Genomic DNA, 16,690 nt, shown 5'->3' on the forward strand with positions numbered 1-16,690 from the left:
TAATACACTAGAATCTATTCATTTATGGTTTGTTATTTCCAAATGACAACAAAAAAGTTTCTTTCAAAGTTCACCTTTTCTTTTGGCGTTACACCTCTCTCTCTCTCTCTCTCTTTATCTCTCTCTCTACACACACACACAAGGTGGAGGAATATAGCTTTAATGACATAAGGTAAGCTTCTAATTATGGTGGTGAAGTTTTCACTAGTGAATAAAAAATGGATAAGAGAGGAAGCACATTGATAAGAAATTATAATATGTTTACATTCTAAAATGCAAAGCTTGTTACTAGACAAAGCAAGATAGAAATCACTTTAAATTATGTATGGTTTAAGCCACGCGAAAGGATCAAGATGAGGAACTTACGTTTTGTTTTACATGGTTTAACCCAACTGATGAGAAGGAGAGTGTACAAGAGCTGGAAGGCCAGCTTCAAACATATATACTATGGCATATTATACAAGAATGGGGTTAAGGCGTGGCAGCAGGCACAGTACCCTTAAAGAGCAGGACGGCCAGCTTTTCCAGGGAGAAGTAGATGAAGTTGCCTTGTGAGTGGGTGACAAAGGAGCCAAAGCTAGTGCCCACCACACACTGCCAGCCCCCGCCGTAGCACTTGTCAAACTCCTGCGATTGTTAGCACGCGTCAACCAGTGCGGAGCACGTGCCAGAAATGAGTGCATGGACAGCTATGCCTTGAGTGGTATCATATAATATTATAATGACTTTGAAAGAAGATTTAGTGCGCTAAGTGAGTCTACATAACCAGGATATCCGATATCGACAATAGATAGGTTCATGGGGTTACGTATGTGACGAAAATTATCATCATACTACATACATATACTGAAAACCCAATTGTAGCACCCAAAACTGTAACGATTATTAATTAGCACCCACAACAGAAGACGATGATAAGCACCTGTTTGATGACGCGGGCAATCTCTCGGTAGTCTTCGACGTCGTGGAGGTCGAGGGCCTGCGAAGCGCAGCGCATCGCGTGCTGCTGCATCAGCACCGACATGTCGGCTTCCCCGAGCACGGCCTTGCCCTCCAGCATCTTGTGATTTGTTAAGGAATACAGGGCTCTGGAGAAAGGGGAGAGGGAGGAGAGAGAGAGAGAGAGAGAGAGAGAGGAGGAACTCGCCTGCGGCGCGCAACTGTGTGTGTGTGTGAGAGTGAAATAGCTCTGTTCGAGGTGCATCCAGACCTTTCGTCTCTTCCGGAGGGGCGAGAATAAGTCTAAGTTGGGAAAGCGAACAAAACGATTGTGACATCGGCAATGATGGAAAAGCAAAAGCATTTTGATTGAAGGACCGGACTCCGCAGCCCGTGGATTGATTGGAGGACTGGCAGAGTGCGCTCTGTCCGGCGAGGCATTCTGCTCTTCGACAGCACCTTTTTTTTTCTCATCTTTTTTGCCACACACCACTTTTGGCGTGCATGCAACCTTATCAACAAAAGACTTTCAGCATATTTGACTTTTGCTATTTTATTCCATTTATACTCTAGCGCCTTTCTTTTTCTTGGTATAACGCTCCACGTGTATATTATTTAACTCGGTGAATACCTTTGTTTTTATATGGAGCATATTCACCGACTATTTTTACGAATATTGATTGCGCCCACTATCCATGCCATCTTTACTCGAACAATAGAGTTTGAAAACCCAAAAATACCTTTGCCCAATTCTCTATCCATTGTCCATATCAATTTTGATTCTTGATGCATGATTCTCCAAGAATCTCAATAACTAAATGAAGATGACGAGCAAGCGATTGAACTCTATTGCAATGAAACCTTAAACTCTATTGCAATGAAACCTTATTGTTGCTAGGAGTAGCAAATAATGTACTCTAAGGAAGTCTACATTGGCTAATCAATGATGGATGGTTTGCAACCATAGATACTAAAGACATCTAGAGTCTTACCATAATGTTTGTGAGACAGTATGAGGGGCATAATCTTGATCTACCACAAAGTAAATATGTAACTCCAAGCTAATCTAGCATAGAGAACATATTCTTTTGATGAATCACACATTGGTTAGCCCGACGAGAAAGAAGAAGAACATCTCCATGAGAATCAGCGTAACAATGTTTTAAAAAACCATCCTCAGGGGACCAAGAAGAAGAAAAGGAGAAGGAGAAACCCTCTACTTCAACAACCAACACTATCCACTAAGGGGATACACCAATTACCACCACATTATTGGATATCAATGCTACATCCTCATATTATATTGTCAAGGCACTGACGAGCTCATGTTTGTAATGAGGAGTAGCCATGGTTGAATAGTCTGGGCGCTCGTATTCCCATATTCACGTGAAGGTGGTCTAAGAGGCTAGATGGTTTAGAGATGGCTTGGATTCAGCACACTGCCAAATTGGCTACATGCTACATTGGACCGTTATCTCATAACGGTACACACACGGAATAGGTAGACAAGTCACTCTTGGACACCATCTCCTGACATTGTAGGGTCAAAACAGGGGCCCAATATGAGCTCATATGATGGCCATACGAGGCGGGGAATTGTTATGTCCCGTGTTATGTGGACGCAATATGGCTGGTGTTAGAGGCCGACCAAATAGTTTTTATAGCAGTGTGAGAACTAGTCAAGTGGCTATATAGTTGGGATTGTGGCTCATTTGTGATGAGTAGTTCGAGTTATGGATCTCTACCTTGGGACTAGGTCCCCCCAAGGGTCCCAAGTAGTGGTTAGCCCACTAGTGGGTTAGTGCGAGTGACAGTCGTGATCAAAGAAAAAATTAGGGGCTATTTATAGCCAAATGGCTATTTTTCAAGGGTCTCCAAAATTTTTAAGCTATTTTAAAAATTTATTTTTCTAAAAACTCACCGAATGTTTTACAATTTTTGAGGTTTTTAAGAAAGATTCGCCAAAAATACATTAGATACTATCATTCTTGTTAAGAAATCCAAAACATTCCCCTTAATTTATAGGTCTACATAGAATATATATTCACCAACTATTTACACTCATCATAGATTCTTAACAGTGCGTTATTTTTTACCTTGGCCATGATGGCTAGGTGTGCGTGTGGTACGGGACACACATGCTTGCTAAGGTTGTGCCAGTGTCTAGCTCGGTGGGGGTGGCTTACCACTATGTGTGGTTTGGATCCTATGGTTGGTGGCGAATGCTAGCCAAACCCTTATATTTTTCCTTATTGTTTTATAATCTTATGATGATATGCAATGGTGTTGGTAATGGATGAGCTTCTAGTATGGTAAATAGTGAGAGTCGGTCTTGGGCAAGCACAAAAGTAAGTGGAACAATACACTGGTGTGTTTTATTTGCTATTAGAGCTTGACCTACTTTCTTATCTTTGTGTTGTGTGTTTCACTGAAGAGGATTAGATGATCTAGTTGTGAGAAATATGATTGTTTTCTATTCAATAAAAATGTCTTGGTTAAGCAACTAAATTCAAGCAGAAAGTAGAGTTTTTTCATTTTCTTAAAAAAGATTTGAGAGAAAGTAGAGTTTTTTCATTTTCTTAAAAAAGATTTGAGAAAAAGATTTTCTTAAAAAAGATTTGAGAGAAAGAAATTTTATTGGTTTTTTTAATTGTTGCTTAGCCCAAGGAAACCTTGGGAGTAGTTTGGGTTTGTCGAAGTATTAAACCTTCCTTGATTAAGGCTTGATATGTTCAAGTACAAGAAGTAATCTAATTAACTTTCAGTTTGTCGAAGTATTAAACCTTCCTTGATTAAGGCTTGATATGTTCAAGTACAAGAAGTAATCTAATTAACTTTCAGTTTGTCGAAGTATTAAACCTTCCTTGATTAAGGCTTGATATGTTCAAGTACAAGAAGTAATCTAATTAACTTTCGGTTGGTAGTGATTTAAGATACTTTGATTTTTGTTATTATTATTTATTGTTTAATCTTTCCTCATAGTGAAGATAAGTAAAACATTAGGTTCAAAAATATCAATTAGATGGTGAGCATCGTTGTTTATAATATTAATCAATATATGGTGGTGGTGTTGATGACAATTGTCATTCATAGTGAGTTCGCAATAGTTCGTTGTTTGTCGACAATGATGGGTGTCGTTATTTATAATATTAATCAATATATGGTGGTGGCAACGACTAATATCATTTGCAGTAGTCATTGTTTTGCCAACTGGGAAGCCCTTGTTGCACCACCATACAAAGAGTGTAGGAACAAACCAAGTCATGGGGATTTGCCCAACCACACTCGGGAGCATAAAATAGCTCAACCAAGAATCCAATATTCCATGACCTAGCTCAAAAATGGAGGGACAAGCTGTTTCACTCACCTTGTGAATACTTGTGCTTGAGATCCTCATAGAAGATGATAAGCTCCACTCTGCCGCCGCCGCCACTGCCGTCTCGTAGGAAGCTCGACCCTCCTCTCACTCAATCTCTCTCTCTCACATACACTCACACATACACAATGAGCATATAACAAATCTAACTCAATTATGCAAGCAAGACGCTATTGTTTTGAATTTCAATCTTTTTTATGATTCTCCATTTATTGTTTGTTTGAGTGCTTGCTTACATCATTCTATGAATGGTCTATCACTTTTCTAGCATATATTTTTTAAAAATATGGTTAATCAGATTTTTAGTATATGTATAGGTGTTAACCTATGACGGACATGGAGACGTACTATGTTTTACGTCATGTAATTAATTTAAGTATTCTGAGTCATGGGCCAGGCTTGTTGGCACCATATGTAAAGGATAAAGGGATTGGGTGATCGCCGCTGAGAGGCACACCTTGAATATCAGCAGGATAAGGGTTAGGATCGGCCGGCCATGTATGGGCGCCCATGTGTGAACGGCTAAGTCACCTATGAGAGTCAAATGAGTCAAATGTAACCCTAAAACTCTCATTCTCAATGTGTTGAATACAAAGTGTACTCTTGCCTTATCTTCTCGGTCCCCTTCTCCTGCGTATGAGAGAGAGAGAGAGAGAGAGAGAGAGAGAGAGAGAGAGAGAGAGAGAGAGAGAGAGAGAGAGAGAGAGCAATCGAGCACTGTGTGGCGAGGGAGAGAGAGAGAGAGAGAGAGAGAGAGAGAGAGAGAGAGCAATCGAGCATTGTGTGGCAGCACGGCGGTGGCGAGGCGGTAGAGCGGCGACAGCGGCTCCTTCTTCACTGTGACACGAGAATCCTTCACGAGATGGCGGTTTAAGCGGTGAGTGACACACCTTTGCTTTCTGTTTGAGCTTGCTAGTTTCTGGTTGTATGCTTGCAGCCATTCGTGGCTCACCATGCGGTGTTCGGCAAGTCCCCAGCTCCGACTCGTGCGGCAAAAGCGCACATTTTTGGTGCCGCTATCGGGGAGATGCCCTGCACCAAGCTCCAGTTTGCAGCTCGGGTTCTGCGTGAAGTGAAATTTAAAACTATAGGAAAGGAATAGAGAGGTGTGATGTGTGTACGGTGTTGACATTTCTGTTTTCTACAATTCGTTTTCTGTAAATCTGGTTCGCAGTAATTTTTTTCAGTAGATCTGTTCCACCCGGCTGTCTGCAGCTCTGTCCTGTGCTGTGTGCAGAGTATGTGCGTTGTATTTCCTGCGCTGTGTGCAGAGTATGTGCGTTGTATTTCCTGCGCTGTGTGTGTGCCCGAAAACGAAGCGCTGTGCGCGAGCAACAGGGCGCTGCGACGAGCGGCCAACCCTAACCCTAATCTCCAAAAACACACCCCCAAATATATATATATATATATAAAAGAAAAGAGAAAAAAAAGAAAAGACAGGGAAACTGAAACCCGCGTGGAGCGGAAAGAGAAATTTTTTATTTGGAAGAAAAAATTTGAAAAGAAAAAACCCCCAATCAACCCTGGCCTCGGTCTCGGTCTTTTGATATATATATATAGGAGAGTGAGCCTCCATAGCTTTCTTTCAAGTGAAAGCTAAAGGGAAGTGGAGCTCTATATGTAGTCCACCCCCCAAGGAGTGGAGTGAGCATGTGGGATAAAGCCTTTACCCTTCCCCCACAAGCAAATAGACTGTTCTGAGGACCACGAGCTCTGGATAGGCGAACACTGTGCTGTAAAGCATGCTAGGACCCTTTAAACGATACGCTCGTCTCGAGCTATCACACGCCCTAGTCCAGGCTCGACCATAAGTAAGGGGGTAAAAAACGGGTTGAAAATAATACAAAAAACAAGTAAAAACAGGGTACGAAACACCTGAGAAACCACTAGGGTGGGCTTCAAGGGTAGTTACCAATGCCCGTAGGGTACCCACGTCACATGCATCTATGCTCTGGTCGGGTGCTAGAGTCTGAGCCACTAGAAAGCGTTTCAGTTTACGCAGGCTCACACCATCCCTCCACGTTAGCATCTTGGCCTTCAACTAGGACCCAAGGAAGTGCAACCCAAGATCCACGAATAGCGGCTAGTGACTCATCCTCTGACTCTGAAGTCATGGAGGGGCACCCTACCAAGAACCCTGAGGAGGCAAGCCAAAACATGCCAGTTGGGGTCCCTCAACCCGGATCTAGCATGTTTAGTCGTCTAATAGAGACCTTTAGTAGAGCTACACGCTCTGAACATGCGACAAGCGAAGTAAACGAAGAAGGAGGGGTAGTAGATTCGCCATTCACATCTCATGTAGACCCTACCCTCCCAAAGAGTGTCCATGTGGATATTCTACCCACTTTGTTTAATGAAGGCCCTACTGAGCTACCACCTTCTGATGCTCTTCCTAAAGTAGAGGTCCCTAGAAGTCGATCCATAAGAAATGACATTGCGTCCACTTCAAGAGAACTGTTTGGCACACCAAGTCTGGATGGGATATTTCTCAATGAAAATTGGGAATATGATCTACACACGGAGACTCTGATCGACCTATACACGGGTTACACATACCATGTAGGTTGGTTAGAAGTCATACGATCTACATCTAGTGCCACTAATCTAGAGGAGCAACAACAAATGATATGTGAGGTTATTCATAGAATTATCTAATTCGAGAGGCAAAATAGGGGAGTGAACCTAGTTTCCACTAGCCCTATGAAATTTTTGGATACGGGCAAGGCCAAACAACCAACCCTGTCACAATTGGAGACTCCCTCGGTGAGTCCCATAGACCCTTCGTATGTTGTTTCGCCTGGAGTCTCAATGCACGTTGAGCCCACGAGCAGTAACTTTAGCTTTCCAACCTTGGCTCAACTTTCCATTAGGGAATCCACAATGCCTTCTCCGATGGATGAGCATGATAGAAAGCACACTTGTTACCACTGTAGTTAGTACGACACTGCTACCTAGTGGAACAGTACCTACAACAGTGCGTGCCAGTGCCTACTATCGACCATATGTACCTATCGCTACTCATGCTCATGTAGCTCCTATGCCTCTTAGTATGCCAATGGCATATGCTCCACGATCGCCTTATCACAACCCTTATCCAAGAGGAGCTGGGCCTAGTCACATATCATATCCTACGTCAGCTACATCGTATGCTCCACGATCGCCTTATCACAACCCTTATCCAAGAGGAGCTGGGCCTAGTCACATATCATATCCTACGTCAGCTACATACATACCAAGACAAACGCCAACTCCTATAAACTAGGCTATCCCAGAAGTACCTCCACCAGCTATGCCTGCTCACCTAGGTGATCTCGCAGCGGTTGCTCAGACAATCGGACGATCTATTGTGGAAAACATGCGGGGCATGCCTGAGAGAGAGCCTAGAAGCAAGGCGGTACAAGTGGCTAAGCTCACTCGGAACTTCAGACAGTGGTAACGAGGATGTTAGGAAGCACATTGAAGTTTTTGAACACGTGTGTGATTCCTTGGAAGAGCACAATGAGCTACATAAATGTAAAGCCTTAGGCTTAACCTTGAGTGGAAAAGCCGGAGATTGGTATCGAACTTTAAGGATTGAAGAGCGTACTCACTATCCCACTCTCAAGAGATTGTTCTTAAAGGAATACATACGTGAGGGTGTGCTTTGGGGAGTAGCATCTCAACTCCAAAAAGCTGAACGCGAGGAAGGGGAGTCAGTGAGAGACTTTATTAGTCGATTAAAGCATCTAAATTCTCGCTGCACTCTCAATGAGCGCTTCAATAACAACCAATTGCTTGATAGATTCAACCGGGGATTGCGCCACGAGGACATATACAATGGCCTAGTCATTAGAGGTCTTACGACGTGGGAAGCAGTCACTGCCAATGCAATCCAGTTAGAAGACAACTTGATGATTGCAGGTAAAAAGGTGTCTTCAGAGGTAAAATCTGTTAGTTCGCAAGTATCTGGGCACGAGCCAATGATGGTAAAACCTATTGCCAAGGAGCCCAAGATATCCGAAATGTCTGTGAGTGACTGACCTTACTAAGGCTCTCCAAGAATACTTTAGGGGTAATCGAGCTTCTCAAAATAGCCATATGTACCCAAGAAGAGAGCAACAATGGTGTTCGGTTTGCTTAGGACCACATAGTATGAGTGAATGTCCCACATTCAGAGTCAAATTCAATGGGAATTGCAATGCATGTGGTAAGTATGGCCATCAATCTAAGGATTGCCTATAGTACTTAAGCGTATGTTGCGGAAGAGATCGCTTAATGCCATGAGCTCCAAGCCTAGTTCAAAGACTAACATAGGGACAGGAGACGACCCCGTGTATATGAATGATCCTGAAGATGATTCCGATTCAATAGAAACCATGGGGACCAAAGCCACTACCTTAAGGGAGGAACCCACTCGGGAGCTCAACGAAGGAGAATCAAGCGAATACATAAATCAAGGGAAACAAAAGGAAACTTCCCCAGCCCCACAGCCAAGTCAGCTAATGCCCTCTCGGCCACCCAAACTAACTGAGACTCCCAAAGACAAGCCACGTGGGCCAAAAACCCTCAAGAAAAAGATTGGAACTTACCCAAACCCAGTTGAGGAGATTGAACAAGTGCAACACTTAAGGGGTTTGGTGGAAGAAACACAAAGAGAACTAGAGCCAGCAGAAGAATCAAAATTCCAGACACAGTGTTTCCTACACAAGTTCAGCCTCGCAGGAGCCATAAACCGTTAGCTATACCTAGTATCATTCGGGAAGAAAGTGAGGATAGGACATCAAGAAGTGGGCAACCACCCTTCTTGCTTGAAAGAATGTTTAGTGAGGGAATGCCTGACCCCATCGAAGAGGAAGTGATTCCATCTTCACCTACAAGGGGAGATATCTCGAAAAGTACCGTTGAATGTGTCCAAGCTAATGGATTTCATGTCCTCTGAAATCAGAACCACGATCATATCCAAGTTATACGGAGATCCTGAGCTATTCTTAGCTCTTCGGGCATTTCTCAATGGAGAACTAAAGGCGGGGTTACCACAATTTGCAAATATGGATAGACCCCACACGCTTCAAGATGAACGGGAACATTGGGATCTACAACCCAACCTAGATAAAGACTCGGTCATTGAAATACCTGTTAACAAGTTGGGACAGTACTTTGAAGGTGACGAATCTAATGCAACCCTCTCCATTACTACCAAGGGATTAACTCTAAAGGGAATCCTTGATGGTGGTGCTGGAGTGAGCATTGTGACTAAAAACTGTTGGGAATCTATGGGAAGACCTCACCTCGAAGTCACAAACATAGTGGTTAAGATGGCAAACGGAACTATTGCTAAACCTATTGGGATGTTAAGGGACCTCAAGATCAAGGTTCTAGGATACAGGGTAAGACATACCTTCATTGTAATGGATTTCTCCAAGCATCCTATGTCATATCAAATGATCTTAGGACGTCCTTTCATGAGGGAAGCACAAATGGTGCATGACTGGTCGAAAAACCATGTCTAGCTACAATTCCAGGACTCTGTCATTCGAGTTGATCTTGAGAATGGTCGCGCGCATCCTTTAGGAAGCAAGGTTATCATCGATAATCGATCGGATACCACTATTCACTCCGTTCCATTAAGGTATTGCTATACATGCAAACAAGAGACTGATGATGGGAAAGATTCTCCTTATATGGATGTCCTACCGGGTATGACTGAGTCGGATAACGTGGATTGGGTACACCTAGCGGCAACCATAGACACATGGGGAAATAGAGGCACAAGTTGGGTAACACCTGAGGGGCAAGATATGCCACCGTTAGTGCCAATAAACATGATAGGTGTTATGCACTTGACTCCTGATGGCAAACTCCCCTGACACTGAAGGTAGCGAGAAGACTCTGACCAATGCAACTCTGAGTCTGAATCTCAAGAAGAAACTGACTTTGAGCCTGATGGGGAGGATGAATGAAATATTCACCCAAGTGTGGAAGCAATGTGCTCAAGGCCTAGGACAGTGACCTCCTGCAATTCATCCGAGAGTGAGGGGGGCACAAGTGAAGATCGACCAAGTGAGTCCGAATCTGATAGAAACAAAAATCAAAAACTTGGTAAGAAGAAAACGAGACATAAGCGACAACGCTATCGAGCTAATGTACGAACTACAATAAACAAAGAGAGATCCATGCAGAATGGCTTAGTTATGTAGGAGCTATTGACGCTCATCGGAAGTTAGTGGATAATTGGGGACAATACCTCCAAAGTGTCATGTGGTGTATTTCACAACCTCATGACGTCGCCCAATTAGAAATTGAAGAGAAACCGAAACTAAGTCGTACTGCGAGAAGGTGGCAAAACCAAGAGTTAGCTCAGCAACAAAAGGAGGCGGAATTAAAAGAAAAAAGCCCGGCACAACAAGAACCAGTAGACTTACACCCTGCACCCGAGCATTTCAAATCATTTACCACCCCACAGGGAACGTAAAGTCGTCTATACAAAAGCCCAACGAACACCTACTAATGGGAGTAGCGATGTCTACGATGGCCCGGCAGTAGTTAAGGAGATAGAACTAGCAGATCCAGGTGAGGAGTCTAACCCAGTTTTTATTGCTCAAGACCTCACCCAGACGGAGGAAGCTACACTCAAGAAGCTTCTTATGGAATTCAAAGACATATTTGCCTGGACATATCATGATATGAAGGGTGTGCCTGGACATATCATGATATGAAGGGTGTTCCACCCTCGGTGGTGCAACATACGATTCCAATGATTAGCACTACTAAACCAGTCCAGCAACGTCCCTACCCAATGAATCCTAAGTACGTAAAGATTGTACAAGAGGAAATTGAAAAGCTTGTAAAATGTATACCCTATTGAACACTCAGAATGGGTTTCTCCGATAGTCATCGTACCAAAGAAGAATGGGAAACTTAGAGTGTGCGTTGATCTCAAAAAGGTTAATGCAGCCACTAGAAGGGATCATTACCCCTTGCCGTATTCGGAACATGTGCTTGAAAGAGTTGCAGGCAAGGAGGCATATAGCTTTTTAGATGGGTACTCGGATTACAATCAGATCACAATTGCAGTAGAGGACCAAGTTAAAACAGCATTTATCACGGAGTTTGGAGTGTTTGCCTTTCGCGTCATGGCTTTTGGCTTGACCAATGCACCTGCAACATTCTAACGATTGATAAACACAGCCTTTAAGGAATATCTAAGGGACTTTTGTGAAGCTTGCTTGGATGATCTTTGTGTTCATTCCTCTTGGGAGCACTTGATGTGTTTACGAAAAATATTTGAACGGTGTAGATTATATTGCATCTCATTGAATCCTTTCAAATGCCAATTCTGGGTTAAACACGGAGTTATCTTAGGGCATATAGTGTAAAAATGGGATTTCCACTGACGAGAGTAAAATCAAGGTCATTCTGGAATTGCCCCCACCTACCAACTATAAGGGAGTCCAACGCTTTATGGGCCATGTTGGTTATTATCGAAGGTTTATTCTATTCTTCGCCGAGATATCTCGACCATTGTATAAGCTTCTCATCGAGTTTATTTGGACCGAAGATTGTGACCGTGCATATGAGCTATTAAAGAAGGCCTTGGCAAGTGCTCCAATCTTACGAATGCCTAACTGGGATTTAATCTTCCATGTGCATATTGATGCATCAAACTTTGCTATTGGGTGTGTGTTAACTCAACCTGGAGAACACAAACTCGACTACCCCATTAGCTTTGCCAGTCCGCCAGTTGAACGATGCTGAGATGAACACCACTACGGAGCGAGAAGGGTTGGCAATGATATATGCAGTAAGGAAATTTCGTTATTACCTCCTTGCCACTAAGTTTGTTTTCTATGTGGATCATCAAGCATTGTTGTATCTGGTAAACAAACTATGCTCCACAGGAAGAATCACACGATGGCTATTGATTCTTCTTGAGTTTGATTTCATTGTTGTTGTGAGACCTGGCAAAAAACATGTCATGGCTGATTATTTGTCTCGCATACCTAATGGTGAAGCTCCTACGGGAGTTGATGATGACTTACCTAACACTTCCCTGTGCATGGTGGAGACAATGCTTGAATGGAGTGAGAAGATTGTTAACTTTTTGGTTAATGGCTTTCCACCCAAGGAGCTTCGTAAAGATCTAGCTCGAAAGCTGATCAAGGAATGCGAACCCCATTGCCTGATAGCCGGGACTCTTTATAAAAGAGGAAAGGATGACGTTCTTAGGCGTTGTTCCCGAGAGGATGAGTATCTATACATTTTGCAAGAGGCACATATGGGCGTAACTGGTGGTCACTTCTCAGGAGACTTAACTGCGAGAAAGATCTTACAATCAGGGTATTGGTGGCCCACTATGCTCCAAGATGCATCACTTTTTGTGAAGGGTTGCGATGAATGCCAATGATACAAGAAACCCCAGTGGAAAGATCAGATGCCCCTACATCCAATCAAAGTAAACCAACCATTTGAAAAGTGGGGTTTAGACTTTGTAGGTCCAATTAGCCCAGCGGCCCGCAACACCCAATCTCGCTATATTATTGTAGCCACTGACTATATGACTAAATGGGCTAAAGCAAAAGCGACACGCAAGGCAGATGCGAGGATATCAGCCAAGTTCCTCTTTGAAAATATAATCACACGCTTCGGTTGTCCTTTTGAACTTGTGAGTGACAATGGTACGCATTTTATAAATGAAGTGATGGGGATAAAGTCCTGATGTATGGAGTGCGTAACAAAAAGAAGAAGCTCAAATATGCTGGTAAGGGACCGTATAGAGTATGTGAAATTACCCCACAAGGTACCATCCGAGTGGAGACTCTCGACGGAGTTGAAACTATTGGATTCCTTAATGGGAGTAAATTCAAAAGATACTATGACCCCCTGAGCCAAGAGGAGTTACATGCAATCCATCAAAAGAAGGCAGCTAAAGAACAAGCTGAGCTTAAGAAGATACAAGCAAGAATTGAAGCCAAAGAACATCAACAGCATGCTAGGCGCCAACGAGAAGCCAACTTGGGGATTACGCAAGTATTTTTTGAGGAGGCAGAGGAGGATTCACTGGAATCTGACCCGCCTCTAAGATACCCAATTGAGTTACAGAGTCCTTACGGGGAGGTACTGTATAATGCATTATTGGATACAAGAGCTCAACACAATTTGCTATCATATGGCGTGTGGTGTCAAATTAAAAAACCACCTTTATCCAAGAGTGCTATCCAAGTTAAAGAAATCAACAAGAAGAAAACCCTTGTCTCAGGAATTCTGCACACTCCGGTTGCCTATGACAAGGGGACCGTAATTCAAAGCTTTTTGGTTATGCCTGCTGGTACCATGGAGGGGACTCTAAACTTAGGGCGCAAATGGATGTTAGCCACACCAAGTGCAATATTGATTGGGCAACCAGGCGAGTTACAACGTAGGAACCCGCTCTTGGTCTGACCGCTCAAAATCCCGCACCTAAGTCATCAACTCTAAACAAAATGCTACATAACAAAAAATCACAAAGTCCAATGGCAAAACCATCTTTGATTGTTTGCCACCCCTCTAACGCTTTAACGCCAAGAGCAAAAACAGGCAGTGTGGTCTCTAAGGCTCCGCTTACTATGCCAAAGAGTACATACAAATGGGTCCCAAAAGCTTCGTTAACACAGCTACTTCCCTTGCTCAATCTCGTTTAGACAAGAAGCCTCGTAGAAGGAAAGCAGCTACCCACCCGAGAAAGGGCAATGTATCATCACAATGGATTCCTAAAAAATTATTACTAGCCCAAGGGTACTACGAGGGGAATGACCAGATTTGGGTCCCTAAACATAAGCTGAATCCCTCTACATTACCTGTAAAACCTTGCAAACCAAATGTTGCCACCCTAATGACAATTCAAGACCGTGGTAAGGGAAAGGTAACAGAGTGCTCTGCACCACTTCTTCCAGAGCTAGTTTGGATCCTTAAACGATATCGATCAATACCACCTAGCTCAGGAAGGGGGGAGCCACATGAAGATTCTAGCTCCTCATGCCAGGCACACGTTGATATAGAAGTTTCTTCATGCTCTACACCTACTCTTGTCAACACCCAATAAGAGACCAATGAGTCTATGTCTCCCTTTGTAAAAGTATCGTCGGAAACCATTTCCTCCATTCATCAATGGGAGCGTACACTACCATCTCTGCAATTTGATGTGGCCACAAGGGTCATAAAAAGCTATCTGCCCACATCACCACCTATGATCCGCTGGACAAATTGCTTCCAAGAGGCTGCAACATCATTGCAAAAAATATAATCTACCCAAGGAAAGGGGGAGCATCATGTACGCTCGACATTCTAATGCTTCCTCCCTAACCTTCTCCCCTGACCATGTAATTGCCAAATTCAAGGGGATGTATATATATAGCTTCATACATAAAAAAGAAAAGAAAAGAAAAATAAAAAATAGTAAAAAGAGCAAGAGCACATTAAGAGGAGAAATATCCGTATATAAACAGGAACTAGATTGACCTGCCACATAACCTACTAATGCTATATCTGTGTTTGCAGATATGACAAATGCAACAGCATCACACACTTCATCCACCTTTGGTGAGAGGTATCATTCTGTACCTTTCTCAGATATTTCACATGTGCTATCCTGTGATTAAAACCGAATTGGATCATATAGATGTACTAGCCAGAGAGAAAAATATTGAGGAATTAGAATGGCTAATTTGCCTATTGACCATGACCGACCCCTACTCTGTAGAGCCGATAGCCCAAGACTTTCCTTTTCCACAAGATGACTATCCTTGCATGGTTACATTCTTGATGAGTTTATTTGGATGGAAGAACGAAAAAGATATATCTGACGACGATGAATGGACAGATGAAACTCATGGTAATACCGAGGCTGACTTTATTTATTTGGATGATGCGGATAGAGGCTTAGCCTTAGGGCTAGAGCCAGGACTCTACAATATCCTCTTACCATATCCTCAGTAGTAGTGTGGTGACTGGTAGGTAGGTTAGTGTTTTCAAGTTTTTTCTAGTTTGGAGTCCTTAAACGAGTCTTTAATTTTTCACACCGATGTGCCTCTCGAGGTATAGTGCTTGTTAGTTGGTTGTACAGGTTGAAAAGTTTGAGGTGGGTTCGCTTTCAAGTCCTGAGATAGCTGCAACGCTCATACATAAATATCTCATCAAATTGCGGGCCTTTCTCTCATTGAATCAAGGAGATCTCCAAAATACAGGTGTAATTCTTCCATGCCCATTCTCTTTCATTTTTAATGTTCAATTAATTGCATGAACTGAAGGCATGACCACATGGAACTTGTCAAAGTACTACTTAGTTTTTGAAGTTGCCTGATGTGTTAGTGTAAATCATTAATGAGCTTAACCTTATTGGATATATTCTTGAGAATGCATGAAGTCTTTAGTTAACCTGGGAATATGGTTGTCTTAAGTCTAGGGTTATAACCATCTTAATGTTTGAACAACTTGGCTGTGTGTGTGTTGACCTCTAGGACATAGCTTTTACCCCTTTGTCGAAAGGCTGCAAGAACACATTATAGTTCAGGAGCGAAGATCAAAATAAATAAATTTTAAAAAAAAGAGCCTACAATGAATGGCAATGCAAGTCTATTATGTGCTCTAATGTTGGCCTATCGCCTTATTGACACTTGGTAGGCGAGGAGTATTCTACTCCAGATCGATGCCCTGGGTTGGTAGGGGGTAGCCTTGCCTAAGGTGAACTAATAGATTCCTGGAGAATGCCTTGTGTTAAAACATGGTACCAGGATCGATGTTAGTTTTGCCTTAGGGAGGTTGCCATTGTGTGTAAAAATGTCACATGCATAAAGAAATAAAGGCAAAAGGCTCCTGTAACTCTGATGTTTCTTATGTCCCTAGACTCGTGGTATTAACGCAGACACATTGTGGTCATCTGTTTATTTATTAAGCTGGGTAATTTATTAAGCTGGGTAATTTTCCTTGACTTAGGCCAGTTTATAGACCTTGATTAACCTTTGACACCTTGCTAACTCTTGATTTACTTTCAATATTTTTAAACTCCTGTTAATTTGCTACGCTAGCTCATTCATGTGACCCCTTAAACTAAGTTCTCATGGCAACATCCATTGTGGTCTAACATGCTTGAATTTATTACACTTTATATCTTTTGAATTCTAGCATACTTTCACTCTACTTCCCTGTTTACCACAACAAACTCTATCAAGCTTACCATACCATAGATTCTGAGGATGGAATCTACATCAGGAAAGGGGGCATGTTAACCTATGATGATGGACATTGAGACGTACTACGTTTTACGTCATGTAAATAATTTAAGTATTCTGAGTCATGGGCGAGGCTTGTCGGCACCATATGTAAATAATAAAGGGATTGGGTGATCGCCGATGAGAGGCGCAC

The 16,690-nt window shown here is 42.7% G+C and overlaps 1 protein-coding gene across 1 annotated transcript; it reads right to left on the minus strand.

The window, feature by feature from the left end:
• Nucleotides 1–221: 221 nt before the first annotated feature.
• LOC147628752 (uncharacterized) lies at nt 222–1,366 on the minus strand. Its single transcript, XM_086814235.1, has 2 exons — nt 923–1,366; nt 222–627 (listed from the first exon to the last, which is right to left on the minus strand). The coding sequence occupies exons 1-2, from the start codon at nt 1,301–1,303 to the stop codon at nt 472–474; spliced, it is 537 nt and encodes a 178-aa protein (XP_086670361.1). The 5' UTR covers nt 1,304–1,366; the 3' UTR covers nt 222–471.
• Nucleotides 1,367–16,690: the final 15,324 nt, after the last annotated feature.

The sequence above is a fragment of the Cibotium barometz genome, chromosome 19 (assembly GCF_041138505.1).
Source record: "Cibotium barometz isolate CiBa-2024 chromosome 19, ASM4113850v1, whole genome shotgun sequence".
In the NCBI taxonomy this organism is placed as follows: Eukaryota; Viridiplantae; Streptophyta; class Polypodiopsida; order Cyatheales; family Cibotiaceae; genus Cibotium; species Cibotium barometz.

Bases quoted from the DNA above. Each gene is read 5' to 3' on its own strand.
- LOC147628752 (XM_086814235.1), bottom strand. From the start codon at position 1,303: ATGCTTTTGCTTTTCCATCATTGCCGATGTCACAATCGTTTTGTTCGC. The intron at 628-922 runs GTGCTTATCATC...TAACAATCGCAG, and splicing joins TTGCCCGCGTCATCAAACAG to GAGTTTGACAAGTGCTACGG.